Below are 16226 nucleotides of genomic sequence, written 5' to 3'. Positions count from 1 at the left end.
CGCCCGCTCACGTGATAACATAATACGTCCCCGTCTTCGACGGGCGTATAATACTATATTTTCCCAATTCATAAAGGACCAAGCTGTTTTAAATTTCAGGTATCTCTTCGATACAAACTTATATGGGACTTGTGGTCATTACTTTACTTCTACAATCCACCCTTATCTTAAATCCCCCTGCAATCCCTGTTGGTCTACCATTGTCCCCGACTTACAGACCCTTGATTCCCCTACAACAACCTAACCAAACCCAAGATCCACTCTTATATCCGTCTTGAGGTCCCTAGATTCTCCCAAAAATTCATTCCCTGATAATCATTTCTTGTCTATGAATAACAATCCCTAGATTACTCCACAAACTTGTTGATCTTCACTTATCTGAGGCTTTTAAAATTACTATCACTGCTATTCGCTTGGATCTACCATTGCCTCAGAAATACTATTCTGAGATCCTCAAAATCCCCCTGATCTACACCTTTTATATTAACTAAGTGTCCCTACAGATCCCCTTATTACAACCGCCCTCCTCGCTCTTTGTCTAAGACTTACAGTTCTGAGATCTTCAAAATGACCTTTTATATTAACTATGTGTCCCTACAGATCTCCTTATTACGCCCTCCTTGCTCTTTGTTTAAGACTTACAGTTCTGAGATCCTCAAAATGACCTTTTATATTAACCATGTGTCCCTACAGATCCCCTTATTACAACCGCCCTCCTTGCTCTTTGTCTAAGACTTACAGTTCTGAGATCCTCAAAATGACCTTTTATATTAACTATGTGTCCCTACAGATCCCCTTATTACGCCCTCCTTGCTCTTTGTCTAAGACTTACAGTTCTATCCCTTTGTCATACTGATGTTCTCTGGTTAGAATGTCTGCCATTATATACACAGGATCGAGGAAATTCGGGTCCATCTTCATCGCCTTCTCCAGGTAGGGTTTAGCCTTGAAAATAAACACATATCCATGTAACTCAGACTTGTTAAGACCAGCAAAATGAAATAGTATATTGTTTGCATTTTTGGATTTCTATGATCAATATATTTAAGCAAAAAAAAAAGACACAATGATTTATTTTCGTTTAAAGAATCTAAATAATAGCTGAAAAAAAGTTATAATTGAATATAATTGATGCTGTTTATAGTGTGAATGGTTTCCAGTTATTTATAGTGTTAATGCAAGAAATAATTTTATCATGGGCCACCAGACCAGCAATTATTTAATTTTACCTGATTATTGTTTTATTTAATATGAGAACAACATCACTGCGCAAACAAGGAATAAGTATAGCAAAACAATGTTTATTACATCCAGAATTACATCAAGCAAAATATAAACAGTGACAGCAATAAGCTCTATTATATTCTTTATAGAAATAGATTCAATTTGTGAAGAGTTCAATGTGTTTCACACAGAAATCCTAACAACAAATCCCGCAGATGAATAGCTCTTGCCGGACCTTTCCAGATAATATAAAATTTGGCAAACTATATAACTCATTAAAACATGAAACTTTTGTGAGAATTTTCATTTTATTTTAGTATAAAAAGTGTAATCTTAACATTAAACGCTATGAGGAAGTTTAAAATGTGATTCAACACATTTAATGATAAGATGTAGATACCGACTGTTGTTGGTAACATTACCACTTTAGATAAATATGTCTTCATTAAAATCAAGTTTTAACTTTATTCTTTTTTAAATGAAGGTAAAAATGGCGAAGTACCTAACAGACTTTTTATGTTACTTGTACAACTATATGCTGAACATACCTTTGCAGTCATGGTGGGTTCTTTAGACAGCACTGACGCATACAGCTGAAAAATAATAACGAAATTTACCTCTACACATCATCTCAATACTTTGATAGAGAGATAAAGTAAAGATGCATTTACTGAGTGACGTTAATAGGGTGTATGATTGGTGTAAACACAGGAGAATGAAAATAAATGTAGTCCAGGCCATCTCCCACAAATACTGATGATATAGGGGAATTTGTACCGCTATTTATACAATGAGAAACATTAAAGCTATTATCAAGTCACCAATATTAACATTTTTTGTTGTTATTTTTACACCCTGAACCCTAAATTCTGACTGGTTATATAATTAGTTTAGTGTGAAAATAATAAATTTATCACAGTTAAAAAACATAAATTTTATTTTTAACATAAAACCTTGTATTTCACTGGTAAAAATGTCATAAAGGTAACAACTGCCCTGAGGTTTGTTAGTTACAGTGAACCAAGACCAAGCTACACTTACTGTGAGAGTTCTGGCATTATTTCCTAGAATTTTGATGGCTTTTCCAGCCCAGGAGAGAGCTTCTCTAGTACGGTGACTAGCCATGTAACAGTTGATGAGGCCTGAAATCACAACATTTTGTAGATCTGTGGTGTCTGCTATTACAAATTGTCACTATTTCCTAAAATACCTATAAAGTGTACGGTGACTGTCAAAACAGAATACCTATAAAGTGTACGGTGACTGTCAAAACAAAATACCTATAAAGTGTACGGTGACTGTCAAAACAGAATACCTATAAAGTGTACGGTGACTATCAAAACAAAATACCTATAAAGTGTACGGTGACTGTCAAAACAAAATACCTATAAAGTGTACGGTGACTGTCAAAACAAAATACCTATAAAGTGTACGGTGACTGTCAAAACAAAATACCTATAAAGTGTACGGTGACTGTCAAAACAAAATACCTATAAAGTGTACGGTGACTGTCAAAACAAAATACCTATAAAGTGTACGGTGACTGTCAAAACAAAATACCTATAAAGTGTACGGTGACTGTCAAAACAAAATACCTATAAAGTGTACGGTGACTGTCAAAACAAAATACCTATAAAGTGTACGGTGACTGTCAAAACAAAATACCTATAAAGTGTACGGTGACTGTCAAAACAAAATACCTATAAAGTGTACGGTGACTGTCAAAACAAAATACCTATAAAGTGTACGGTGACTGTCAAAACAAAATACCTATAAAGTGTACGGTGACTGTCAAAACAAAATACCTATAAAGTGTACGGTGACTGTCAAAACAAAATACCTATAAAGTGTACGGTGACTGTCAAAACAAAATACCTATAAAGTGTACGGTGACTGTCAAAACAAAATACCTATAAAGTGTACGGTGACTGTCAAAACAAAATACCTATAAAGTGTACGGTGACTGTCAAAACAAAATACCTATAAAGTGTACGGTGACTGTCAAAACAAAATACCTATAAAGTGTACGGTGACTGTCAAAACAAAATACCTATAAAGTGTACGGTGACTGTCAAAACAAAATACCTATAAAGTGTACGGTGACTGTCAAAACAAAATACCTATAAAGTGTACGGTGACTGTCAAAACAAAATACCTATAAAGTGTACGGTGACTGTCAAAACAAAATACCTATAAAGTGTACGGTGACTGTCAAAACAAAATACCTATAAAGTGTACGGTGACTGTCAAAACAAAATACCTATAAAGTGTACGGTGACTGTCAAAACAAAATACCTATAAAGTGTACGGTGACTGTCAAAACAAAATACCTATAAAGTGTACGGTGACTGTCAAAACAAAATACCTATAAAGTGTACGGTGACTGTCAAAACAAAATACCTATAAAGTGTACGGTGACTGTCAAAACAAAATACCTATAAAGTGTACGGTGACTGTCAAAACAAAATACCTATAAAGTGTACGGTGACTGTCAAAACAAAATACCTATAAAGTGTACGGTGACTGTCAAAACAAAATACCTATAAAGTGTACGGTGACTGTCAAAACAAAATACCTATAAAGTGTACGGTGACTGTCAAAACAAAATACCTATAAAGTGTACGGTGACTGTCAAAACAAAATACCTATAAAGTGTACGGTGACTGTCAAAACAAAATACCTATAAAGTGTACGGTGACTGTCAAAACAAAATACCTATAAAGTGTACGGTGACTGTCAAAACAAAATACCTATAAAGTGTACGGTGACTGTCAAAACAAAATACCTATAAAGTGTACGGTGACTGTCAAAACAAAAGCACTACAGTACTTCAAGGTTACTGTTTTATGAAAGTGACCGTAAATAAAAATGTAGGTTATATCATGTATGAAAACTTCGGAAAACATTTCACAGTTAAAAAGAATTCTTGAATGTTGGTTATTATATAAAATCTTTGGACCACTTTAATAGCTAAAAACATGGTTTAGACGATAAATTACAGAGATGTGAGAGGTTCAACAAATAAAGGAGACAAGTTACCATATTTCTTTAAATGCCTGATATATAAATTTGGTGGTCTTCATATAAATCTGATATATGTAATCCATGAAAAACAGTAAGATATGTGTGATTTATACCTAGGTAGGCCTCATATCGGTGAGGTGCTAATCTCAGCGCCTCCTGGAAGTGGAGGGAGGCGTCCTGACTTTTCTTTAACTCTAATAGTGCAGCCCCCTTAAGTAGATAGGCCTCTATGTTAAACGAATCCAAGTTGTTGGCCTGAAATGATATTAAAAATAATTATTGCTAAACAGGGAATCAATGCCACAAATATTGCTGTAACAATACTAACAGCCATATAAAGATGAGGAAATGACTAGACAGACTTGAATGTTAGTTGTGTACACATACCTACCTTGTTTATTTACCATGAAACTTGAATGTTAGTTGTGTACACATACCTACCTTGTTTATTTACCATGAAACACATGTGTATAAGAATCAAATTTTGTGTATAAAACATAATTTTGAATAACTGTGAAAATCTGTAAAATATCATTTGAAAAGCTTTCAAAATATCCATCAGTATACATGGTAAATCACCACAGCATGAATATAAGTAATTTAATGGTCATACTTTTTGTGCAAAGTAGACTGTCCTGGTGCGAGATTCTTTGTGGGTCGCCATGGAGAAGTATCCTATGGAGATCCATGATTCTGGAGCATATTCCGTGATCTTCATCAGTCTCTGGGACAACCTTCAACGCCAAAAGTCATCGCTGAATATACTGATTCTGATCCTTTTTTTATACAAAAGCAGATTTGTTTGATTGGCAATGAAGTCATGTAATCATCTTAAATGCCAACTGTTGTTCTAGAGGGTTGTATTTCATTTTGACATTTATCATGTTTTCCAAACATTTAGAAAATTGTTGGATATGAAGTGTTTCCACTTAGAGTCAATGTATAGTGTTACTTGAACTATTACTTAACTATTTAAGTAATCTACGTTTTGTGTCCAAATAGACTGAATGACGATCAGAACTGAACTGATCAAATTTCTTATGAAAACAAGTAAATTCTTAGAACTTCTATCCCCTGCTTTAGAACAATGAGCTGTAATCCATTGTTGAGGTTTGTCATTGACGTACTTGGCGCAAGACTTTGAATAAGATCAATATGGATATTCATTCTTAATCTGTTTTGATTCAAATCTAACCATTTTAGGTGCAGTTACTGAATTAAAGCAGTTTAGAAATCAAAACCAAGAAACCTCATGACATTATCCCATTGGTGATAGCACTTGCACGGCAGAGCAAGACCTACTATTGGGAATTATTGGGACAGAGAGACATGCCTTATCTATTATCCCCCTTTAGCTCCAAAAGTAAGGGACAATTAAATAAGTGACAATTGACTCTTTAGAGATCAGTAGTTATTTCAGTTATATCTGTCATTTTGTTAACATGAAAAATACCAATAGCATTAATCCTCAAAGATAATAAACATCCTTCACTATATTCAATAAAAATGTGAAGTAAGCCGTTTCACCAAAACCACCTACACCCTACTGTACCATTATATCTAAATTTGTTTTCTTTTTGCAACAAAAATGCATTCTTAATGACAACACATACATGTGCAATTGGGGAACAGGTTCTTCTATAAATCTTGTCGTTACTCTGAAATTTATTCTGGGAACTCACCTTTAAAAGATGAAGATATGTCACAGAAACTCACCTTTGTAAATCTTTCACTTGGTCTTCTTTGGCAAGGAGGTATGAATATAGATCCATGTTCTTCACTTGTAATGGATCCAGAGCATGTACCTGTATAAAACACACACAAACAGGGATGGTTACTAGGGTTTCCAAAAGTTCAACTTTGAAGCATGTGCTTAAAATAATATATAAGATATAGTTGTGAAACAAACCTGAATACTAAGTTTCATGAAATACTAGAAAAAGAAAAAGAAAAAACCTAGAAAATCTTTATAAACCATACATAGACCCTGGTGCTCCCTCTTTTATGAAAACAGAGATAAATACAACAGTAACCAAGTCAGTCAAGAGTACAATACAGCTTACAGGGATCTATAGCTACATGTCATATGGTGGTGCAGTACTTCTTAAGAAGTACAAGTATCTGCATGTAAGATTGGTGACAATATATTATAACAATACCAGAAAAGAGGAGGTAAATGTAAAGTCTATTCACACAAAAAAACCTGAATGCAAAGGAAAACTGAAGTAAGTGAAGCAAAAAATACAGATCACAGTAATCAATCAGCTACATACACATAATTGTGTAGCACTCCTCAAGATGTATCAGCATTTCTTGCATACTAGACCGAGATATCCGCATTTCCGGCGGTGCTGGAAATTCTATCCGACCCACGGGTCTAGATCGCTTACACGCGCAGACTGGCGGGGGGAATTATGGGGACCTTTCGGTGTCACGCTATTGTTCGTGACGTCATTTTATGATGTTTTAGGGTCAGTCAGGGTCATTGACGTCACTAACAATTGACATCCGGGCTCACTATGCAAATGGAAAATGTGCGGACAGTTTACAACTTTACTAGAAGAGCAGCTGTTGTTACGAGTTTTAGGTAATAAGCAAGAAATAGAATCCATCCCTGATGTGAGGTAAGGATAAGGTTATTCAAACAAGTTAACTGTATAATGACAATATGGAAATGTTATTCTCGCTACCTGAACTTTCAATTATGCGTATATTTCTCTCGTCCTGAGCATATTTATCCAACACAATTACATAATTTGGTACTGTCATCGATCACTGCACAAAACATTTCAAATGCAAAGCCTGGAAAATTCTGGCTACAGACAGACGGACAAGCGGATTCGGAGGGGGGGGGGGGGGGGCTATACAAATGGTGAACTATTCTGATCTACCATGCTTGCATCCAAACATTTCTTAATGAATTGCTACAGGTATATAGGTACCTTTCCTATGAAATCAATTCTGAGAAAGTGATATGTTTTTCTTATAAGCATAAAATGCTGTTATTCTTTTTAGTTGGCTTATAAAAGACCCTCCTTGAAAGACTGTCAAAAGAACCATGGTTCACTTCATAATGATTGAACAGAACCCTTTACATATGTATGAGCTATATTTTTTGTGACAGACCCTCTGGAAGGCTTGTAGAGCACCAGAATAGCGACCATCGTAGAAGAGGGCTTCCGCGAGGCTGTTGACCAGGAGGACATTGTCTTTGAGGTATGCCTTGGTGTCCATCAGTTGAAACGTTGCCACAGCACTGCTGAACTCCCGCGACGCCAAATGTGCCTGGCCCTTTATCCACATGGACAGCCTGTACAAGATACATTTAAGCAATGAATGTATTAGCAAATGTTGTAATAGTCCTATAACACACATTGCTATTGATGACAAAATTATAAAGCCTGGCATATGAACAAGCTCATCACTGTCTGAATGTTCACAGTAGTATCTCACACATTCATATCCAGACTCAAATGCACATATGATCATAGTTTGCAAAATTTCCTTTAGAACTGTTTTTCATGTGCAACTATGCTAACAAAAACTGATGTATGTATAAGATTTATCTTATTTAGTTATAAGATGACATTTCATTCAACTTATAAATAAACGAACAAAGTATAAAATTAGGACAATCTTTAGTCCCCTACCTCCAACCAAACTTTGTTATCAAATCTGAACAAAGGGCTGTAACTCTGTATATAGTTTGACGGCCTTGTACACTTTTACACATTGTCAGCTATCTGACTATCAGCACCTCAGATCAAATAATTTTGACTATGCCAAGGGAATGCATTAAATAACTGTAAATAGGGCCACTCACCAATCATTAGGGGTACCATGCGGAAGACCATTGATCACCAAGGTTGCCACATCTGACCCCTTGACCCCTAAGCCAAGCAAACCATTGAGAGCTTCTAATGCCAGTGGACAAACCCTGTAAAAAGAAACAATATTTTTGTATCAAACACTGTGTTCTAATGAAACATATCAATTTTGTTCTCATCGATAAATCTTTCTTATATTTTTTTAATAATAAGTTTCCCTTCCCTACTACAATAATTGTATTTTGGTTGATATTATTTATATAAAGAGCATACCAGAATAGGATTCACCATAATAGATGAATTATCCACTATTATATATATAGCAATAACTTGAGCTTGTCAGTGATCTAATTGTGCAAATACATATAAGCTAATGACTGCTAAATGTCTTTTAACAATTTAAAAATTAACTACTGACATTTACAAGTTCATGATACCAAGCCATTCCAAGCTTGAGGGTATCATTCTCACTCTACATTCATAAAATATCTGGAAAACTAATTATTGGACACAAATACAACGAAACATGATTTTATAACGACCTGTAACTAAATACACAACATGTAACTAAGTACACAACCTGTAACTAAATACACAACCTGTAACTAAATACACAACCTGTAACTTAATACACAACCTGTAACTAAATACACAACCTGTAACTAAATATACAACCTGTAACTTAATACACAACATGTAACTAAATACACAACCTGTAACTAGATATACAACATGTAACTTAATACACAACCTGTAACTAAATACACAACCTGTAACTAAATGCACAACCTGTAACTAAAGGACTGGCCAATGATGTACTATATTGGCTGTTCCTGACATCCCAGTGACATTGTCTATTTACCACCTTTTTCATCTTTAGGCAATGCCTATGGTGTGGAATAATCAGAAATTGTGATTTGAAAGTTTTTTGTTTGTTTGTTAAATGTCTTGTGTATTTGTAAAATAAAACAGTGATGAGAACTTGGGAAATAGACCTGATAGGTCTCTGAGAGCCACAAACGTGCTATATCCCTAAAGCCCATATCTTAACTGTATATTAAATGTTATACGAAGATGGCATTATCACTTGAAGTCTGATGGCATTATCACTTGAAGTCTAATATAAAGTAATAACACAGGGTCAGACACTTCTTATACCCAGTCGTGTACAGGACTAGTTTGATAAGTTATGCTGGTCCTTTGTCAACAAATATTACAGGTTAAAGATTTCCTGAGGGTAATATCTCCAGCATGAAATGAACAAATTAATTGAAACTTCATAATGCAAAACATCTATGCATGAAACATTTCTGTAAATTCTGTACCTTATTATCTATCAGTGAAAAGAAAATTGTGAAAACATGAATGGATGTGTCACTATATACAATGTAGCTAGTGTATGCTGAACTCTTCTGGTCTCCGACTAGATAGCTAGTGTTTGTAATATGTACGGAGTCATTACAGAAACGTCTATAATTAGCCAGATTAATTCAACCCCTTCAGCACAATTCTTACCTGATGACTTCCTTGTAGCTGGTTATTGCTGACCGGTCCATTCCCGCCCTCAGGTACAGTTTGGCGAGGGCTAAGTGAATCTTTGGGTTCCTCTGACGTGAGCTGATGCCCTCCAACTTCAAGGAACAGACAAGGACACCATATATAATTTTTGTTGTCCTTTTTATTTTCAAACAGTTATTATTCATTTCCTTATATATATTCTGTAACTATTATATAAATTTAAATCTTGGTCGAATATTTATTTTTTTTAAATGATAGATAATTTGACAAATGACTAACAATATGATTTTCAATTAGTAACTTTGTTTTACTAGTATTACGAAACAAGCTTAAGGTTTTTAACTTATATTAATCACTTCTACTGCATGTGAAAGAAATTTCACTGGTGAAACACCTTACTAAAGAACTTAAACATTATAACAACAAACAATACAGTTACAAAATGTTTAACATTAAAGAATACAAATATAATGGTCTACAAACAATACAGTTACAAAATGTTTAACATGAAGAACATGTTGGCCGACTTTAAACACTCACCACAGACATAGCTTCTTTGTACTGCTTTTGCTGGAGCAGACACTGGTACATCTTATACTTCACTTCTACCTCCGATGTCAGCTCCTGTAAAGGTTATTATCTCCCTTAGTAATTACAATGGAATTATAAATCTGAGTTACAGTGTATATAAAGTTAGTGCTTGCCTTGGATAGTTTTGAATTCTTACATTAATGTTAAACAAACAAAGAAGAGATAACATGATGTATTGATCTATTTAGAACAACAACAAAGAAAATATTGTAGTTCCTTCAATTGTCTGTAAAAATTGAAATCGATACGTTTTGACTCTTCAAATATTTTCAGCGTTAAAACATTCATATTGGCAACATTGCTGAAATGTGGGCAGTTGTTGTATTTTTTCTATTTTACCTGCATATATTTTGGAAGTATTTTTTTTATTTTTCAGTCACCATTCGGTCGACATACTGATGTCAAGGGCCAAGCTTTATGCCAGATGTGTATTTCAATCAATCAAATCCACTAATCTATCGACACTGCTTGTCAACACATGAAATCAGCATTTGACAGATTTACTAACACTACTTCAAGTCACCTTTACAGTAATTAATAGAAGTTCAGTGGAAAATTCTGACCATGATCTTGTAAGGTTTAAATCAAAGTAGATCTACATGTAGGGGGTAACATAGACTTTGAGTTCGTCAGCAAATGAAACTAGTCCCATCACTAGCTTGTTTACAGGTATATTTGCAGGGGAGGTTTTTGGAAGAGTGTTAGATTAACGATTGCACATGGTCTGTCATCCAATAATCCATGGTTATTAACCAATGAAAATAGTTGTTACATCGCAAACGTGGTAGAATAGTTATACAATAGATTTACACTACGCTGTACTTACCATGTGACATGGTGGCCCACCTTTGACCTTTGACTTGTTGAAACCTTTTCTCAGAATTATAGCTTTTTTGTATGTGTCCTGCAAAAAGGTTAAATTCATGAAACTTAGTAAACACTAGAAAAATAATTATGCAGACAAATATGATTAAGTCTTTAGCTTCAATGTCATAATTTCTTTTTTAACCAATTACAATTGATATATGTAACATTGATGAAAACTTTTTCTACCTTCTAATTGATTGTTTTAATAAAATATATATCTATAACTGCATGTATCTAAATGACAAATTGACAAAAAACATGTCTTTGTATAATTAAAAGATGTTGTTTCACTGCCACAGAATGAGTTATTGAAACCACTTTTCAATTTCTACCCATTCTGGTTCATGATGTTGGATACCAATATATTGATCTCAAAATGCATTATATATTGTCTTGGTTATAATTAAAAAATGTACATCAGAAAATAAAAACACAGGTTAAACAGGACATTGTTTGGATTCAATGAGTCAGTTAACCACACACATTTAAAAAACAAATCCATAAACAAATGGTGAAACAACCCTTTTCCAAACAAACAGATGTATACTGTAATACATTTTACACATGAAAGCCTGAAGTTACCTCTGCCTTTAGGTACTGTGACATGTTGTAAAGGGCATTTCCGTAGTAGACCATGCATTGGTACCGCTGCTGAAGGGTGAGCAGTTCCACATCGGTACTGTTGTCACAAAGAGTAATCACAACACTTGCCTACAATGAAATTCACAGTTTAAACATGCAGGGATTTATTTGATTGTTTTGTTATTTGAAAGATATTGACAAAACAATATTGCACTTGGAAGGAAAAGATGACTAGACAACATCAAATGGGAAGTCTCTGCAACTTTAATCCAGTTTACATAATTTGGCCTACTAGGTGGGGCGTCATCAGAACAATGTACAATTTTCAAATGTCTGAAATACACTGATATGAGTCACAGCACATATAAACATACACATTTGTTTATGTGTGTTGTAACCCATATCAGTATCAATAGCATATGTGTATATCAGACATTTGTAACGCACCCTTGTGACTAGACATTGGCTGGCACAGTCTTCAGACAGTCGTAGATATGTACAAAATTACACACAATACAGTTCAACAAAACTTCCTCAAACATGACTGACAAGCATTTCCTCATGCAATCTCCTACCAAACACTCCATTCCAAAATCACTTGTAGAAAACAAGCCTTGTTTCCCAGAACAATCACTGGAATAAACCGCCCTCTTGTAAATGTAAACTGCAAGCTTTCACCTTTTAAGCATTTATTAAATACTCCTTTTCTTTGCCTATCTTTCTTTCCTTACATATGCAGAACCCTGACAAGAACGGTGATGAAAAATGAATCTTCATCATAATCGATCGCCATATTTACCAGTTGGCATAAGTCTTGGTATAACTCTGAATCGTGCAGCTGCTTCACGTGGTCGAATAAATTCATCTTGCTGCGTAAAGATTCAATTTGATCGAAGTGAAACTGATTTTTTCCTCAATATATCACGGGCATCAATGCAAAAGTCCCGCTGCTGACATTACCGTCCTGTATGATACACCGTCATTAAAACGCTTAATATCAAGGGTAAATCTCGAAGACTTTTAGTGACGCTGACCAATGGGCGAATTTAATTCTGGTGCGCCAGTCGTGCCAGTTCCCGGTGTAGCAAGGATCAGGCACAATAGATTGATTGTCATTATACCAAGATACATAAAAAAACATTAGCTCAGTAGAGCTATTTCTGCAACACACAAAGGTATAATTCAAAACAAACAAAAACATAGCATGCAAATAAACATAGGCCTAAATTGTACATGGGTGAATAAAATATAGGTGAGCTAAATAAAATACACTGAAGCAGAGACGTATAAATATTACCTATATACTTCGCAGACTGAAGTTGTATAATAACACAGGCCACTGCACTAAAAGATTAAACGATATATATGCGGATTAGAATCTAAGTCCGTGTGAACAAAAGGATTACACAACAGGCAATGCCTATATAAGTCTTCTCCTGAAACGATACAACATACATTTACAAAGAATAACAAGGTACATTAACAAAATTAACGATAATTAATTACTTTTTGATATTATGAAATAAATGGACAATTTTTATAGAAAATATGTATATACACTGTATATTTGAATTAATATGCTTAATGTTGAACTATACACACAAAATAAAAAGGGCTCACTCATCCACTAGTGGAGTAGATATCTAGGTCACTTTCCATGTTATGCACAAGTACTGCGCCACTTGCAACATACATACTTCTAACCCAGACACACACACACACACGTACACACTCGGATTAGATTGATTTAACGGGAAGTTTTTAATAAAAATATACTAATCATATTCAAGTTAGATGAATCTATTAGTTAAATGAATACATTTCTCAACTTTAGATAAAATAAAAGTATTCATTTCTTGTGAAAGCTCATTATCACCTGATATAAGTATTTTAAGACTAATAAAACCTAATACATTGTATCTATTTCACAAAAATCAAGCCTGAAATCTGAATAATTTGGACAGAAAAAGAAAAAGTCATCAGCATCTTCAAGCGGAGCTACACAAGAACAGCTGCCATCTTGAATAAGGCGGTCAGTAAAAATTAAATTTATCAAAGTTTAAGTCACTTGCTTTGTGCCTGATTTGACAAAGTATTATATTAAGATTCCTAGGATTGCACTGTGTAAAGATATGGAAAATGTTATCGAGATGATTATTATAATTATTATTAAGTCTATGTTTGAACGTAGTAAGGGAATTAGCAGATGTTATAGAAGGATCTAATGAATTCCACAGGTTCATTGTATCAGGAAAGAAACTAGAGTGGTAGATTTGAGTTCGAGCTTGAGGTACACTAAAGAATGTAGTATTTCTTGATCCATATGGATTATTATCATTATTAATAAAAGGTCCAATAATATTATAAAGATAGTCAGGTGTTAATTAAGCGGTTTATTATTTTATACATTAGAATTAATTTTTAAGCTTATGACGTCTTAGATTTAAAGTTTCCATATTTACCTAAAGATATAGTTTTCGATGAGATGTCGCACTTCTTAACCCCGTTATAATTTGTGTAGCTTCAATTTGAATAAATTCAAGCAGATCAGATTCCCCAATGGTACAGTTATCAGGTCTTTTACAAGAATAAAATAATGTTTCCAAACTTTATATTTAAGCATTCTCAATATGTCGAGTCTAATACATGCTTTGTTAATATCATGAATATGCTCTCCCCATGTTCCTTTAGAATTAAAAATAACCCTAAACTTATTTCATCAGGTAATAATTTAATTTTTTTTTAATTTATATTTTTATTCAGTTTTTCAAAGCACATACACATGACAATATTTGGGAGACTATAACATACTTCACTGTACTCTCATCCTAAACATTCCATACACATTTCATGTTAACCATACTCATTTCATGTTAACCATACACATTTCATGTTTACCATACTCATTTCATATACCCACTTTTCTAAGTATTGGGTCTGAAGAAAATATTAATCTGAGTTACTGATCGTGTGTACTATCATGATCATAACAGAGCATGCTAATTTATGGTATATTTATTTCAAACATTTCATATATCCTCATACACAACATAGATCTGTATAGAACATGCATATCAAATATTTCATACACCTGTAAAGAACAGTTATATAAAAAAAAAAGTCATACACATCATACATCCGTATAGAAACACTTATATTAAACATTTCATTCACACCATGCATTTGTGCAGAAACATTCATACAACAGTATGGAACATTTATCTTAAATATTTCATACATGCCATACATCTGTATAGAAACATTCATATCAAACATTTCATACACTCCATACATTTGTATAGAAACATTCTTATTAAACATTTCATATACACCATACATCTGTATAGAAACATTCATAATTTAACATTTCATATACACCATACATCAGTAAAGAAACATTCATAATTTAACATTTCATATACACCAGTTCTGTACAAAATATTCATCTCTATACATGATGTACATTTAAAAAAAATGTATATGAATAGTTCTCACACTATCATTCAATATATTATACACAAGCAACTACCTTAGTATGATAGTATATATGTATTAGCGCATATGTTATCAATCTATCCAAGATGTCATTTCAAAACATTGGAATAAACACTAATCCTATTAGTCATGTGTTGTGGTTTTATTGAAAGAAAGAAATAGAGACAGACAGATAATTACTGGAAAAACAAAGACAGACAAAAACAAAAGTAGACATGTGCACAGAGGCAAAGACAAACAAGACACAGGCAAGAACTGCCAGATAGACAGACATACAAAGACAGACACACAAGACATATACGCACAAAGACAATCGACACAGAGACAAGGACGACAGATTTGAGAGAGACAGGCCTTCCAAAAATAAAGAAGTTGAAATTAAATCATCGACAATTGTTTTATTGGCAACATTTGCTCAAAGATAGTAATATCTATTCAAAACAAGTATAAAAGTTTTATATTAACCAACTGTCAGAGTTCAAGAGTCCATTAATAGATATGAATGGGTCTAGATATAGAAATCATTTCAATTTAAGTTTAAAGAAGTAAAACTTTTTTCCATTTTCCCCACTCTCTGTAAAAACTTTCAAGAGAAGCATCACCTTTAGCGGTTGCTATGTATTTTTTGACATTGTGGTGGTCTTTCAATAAATTGATAAGAGAATTTATGTTAAGTGTGGTTTCAAGACATCTGGTTTTGTAAATGTAATGTTTAATGATGATGTTAATTTCATTATCAATTTTACTGAACTCATTTCTAATTGACCAGAACCCAAAAATAAATGATTCTTTATTAATAGTAAAAGGAATCAAAAGTGCGTCTAAGAGTATTTCCAAGCTCTGCAGTAAATTTTGAACTTTTTGACATTCCCAAAATATATGAGTTATGGTTTCTGACTCTGATTTACAAAAAGTACAAAGTGGACTTACAACTATGTTTGCCTTAAATAGTAGTGAATTTGTTGTTAAAATATTATGTAAAATTCTAAACTGAAACCACTGAAGTTTTGAATCGTTTGTTATTTTGAAAGGTAGGGAAAAAATATTTGCCCAATTAGAATTATCAAAGTCAAATTGATCTGCCCATTTTTTCCTGCC

General features: G+C 33.6%; 1 protein-coding gene across 1 annotated transcript in view; it reads right to left on the bottom strand.

Annotated features, from left to right (window-relative positions):
• The window catches only part of LOC110445324 (anaphase-promoting complex subunit 7-like), a 22963-nt gene extending 10347 nt beyond the window's left edge, over window positions 1-12616 (bottom strand). Inside the window, exons 1-13 of the mRNA XM_021489874.1 lie at window positions 12433-12616; window positions 11634-11762; window positions 11011-11088; window positions 10134-10217; window positions 9591-9706; window positions 8072-8185; window positions 7375-7558; window positions 5965-6053; window positions 4862-4982; window positions 4362-4503; window positions 2266-2366; window positions 1773-1817; window positions 833-945 (exon numbers count right to left, since the gene is read on the bottom strand). Of these exons, the coding sequence (XP_021345549.1) occupies window positions 833-945; window positions 1773-1817; window positions 2266-2366; window positions 4362-4503; window positions 4862-4982; window positions 5965-6053; window positions 7375-7558; window positions 8072-8185; window positions 9591-9706; window positions 10134-10217; window positions 11011-11088; window positions 11634-11762; window positions 12433-12498 (1382 nt within the window). The 5' untranslated portion in view covers window positions 12499-12616. The remainder of the gene's footprint in view (window positions 1-832; window positions 946-1772; window positions 1818-2265; window positions 2367-4361; window positions 4504-4861; window positions 4983-5964; window positions 6054-7374; window positions 7559-8071; window positions 8186-9590; window positions 9707-10133; window positions 10218-11010; window positions 11089-11633; window positions 11763-12432) is intronic.
• Between the last annotated feature and the right edge of the window lie 3610 nt (window positions 12617-16226).

The sequence above is a fragment of the Mizuhopecten yessoensis genome, unplaced genomic scaffold (genome assembly GCF_002113885.1).
Source record: "Mizuhopecten yessoensis strain PY_sf001 unplaced genomic scaffold, ASM211388v2 scaffold245, whole genome shotgun sequence".
Taxonomy (NCBI): domain Eukaryota; kingdom Metazoa; phylum Mollusca; class Bivalvia; order Pectinida; family Pectinidae; genus Mizuhopecten; species Mizuhopecten yessoensis.
Note: the sequence above shows the minus strand (reverse complement) of the source record. Positions and strands in the feature narration are given on the sequence as shown.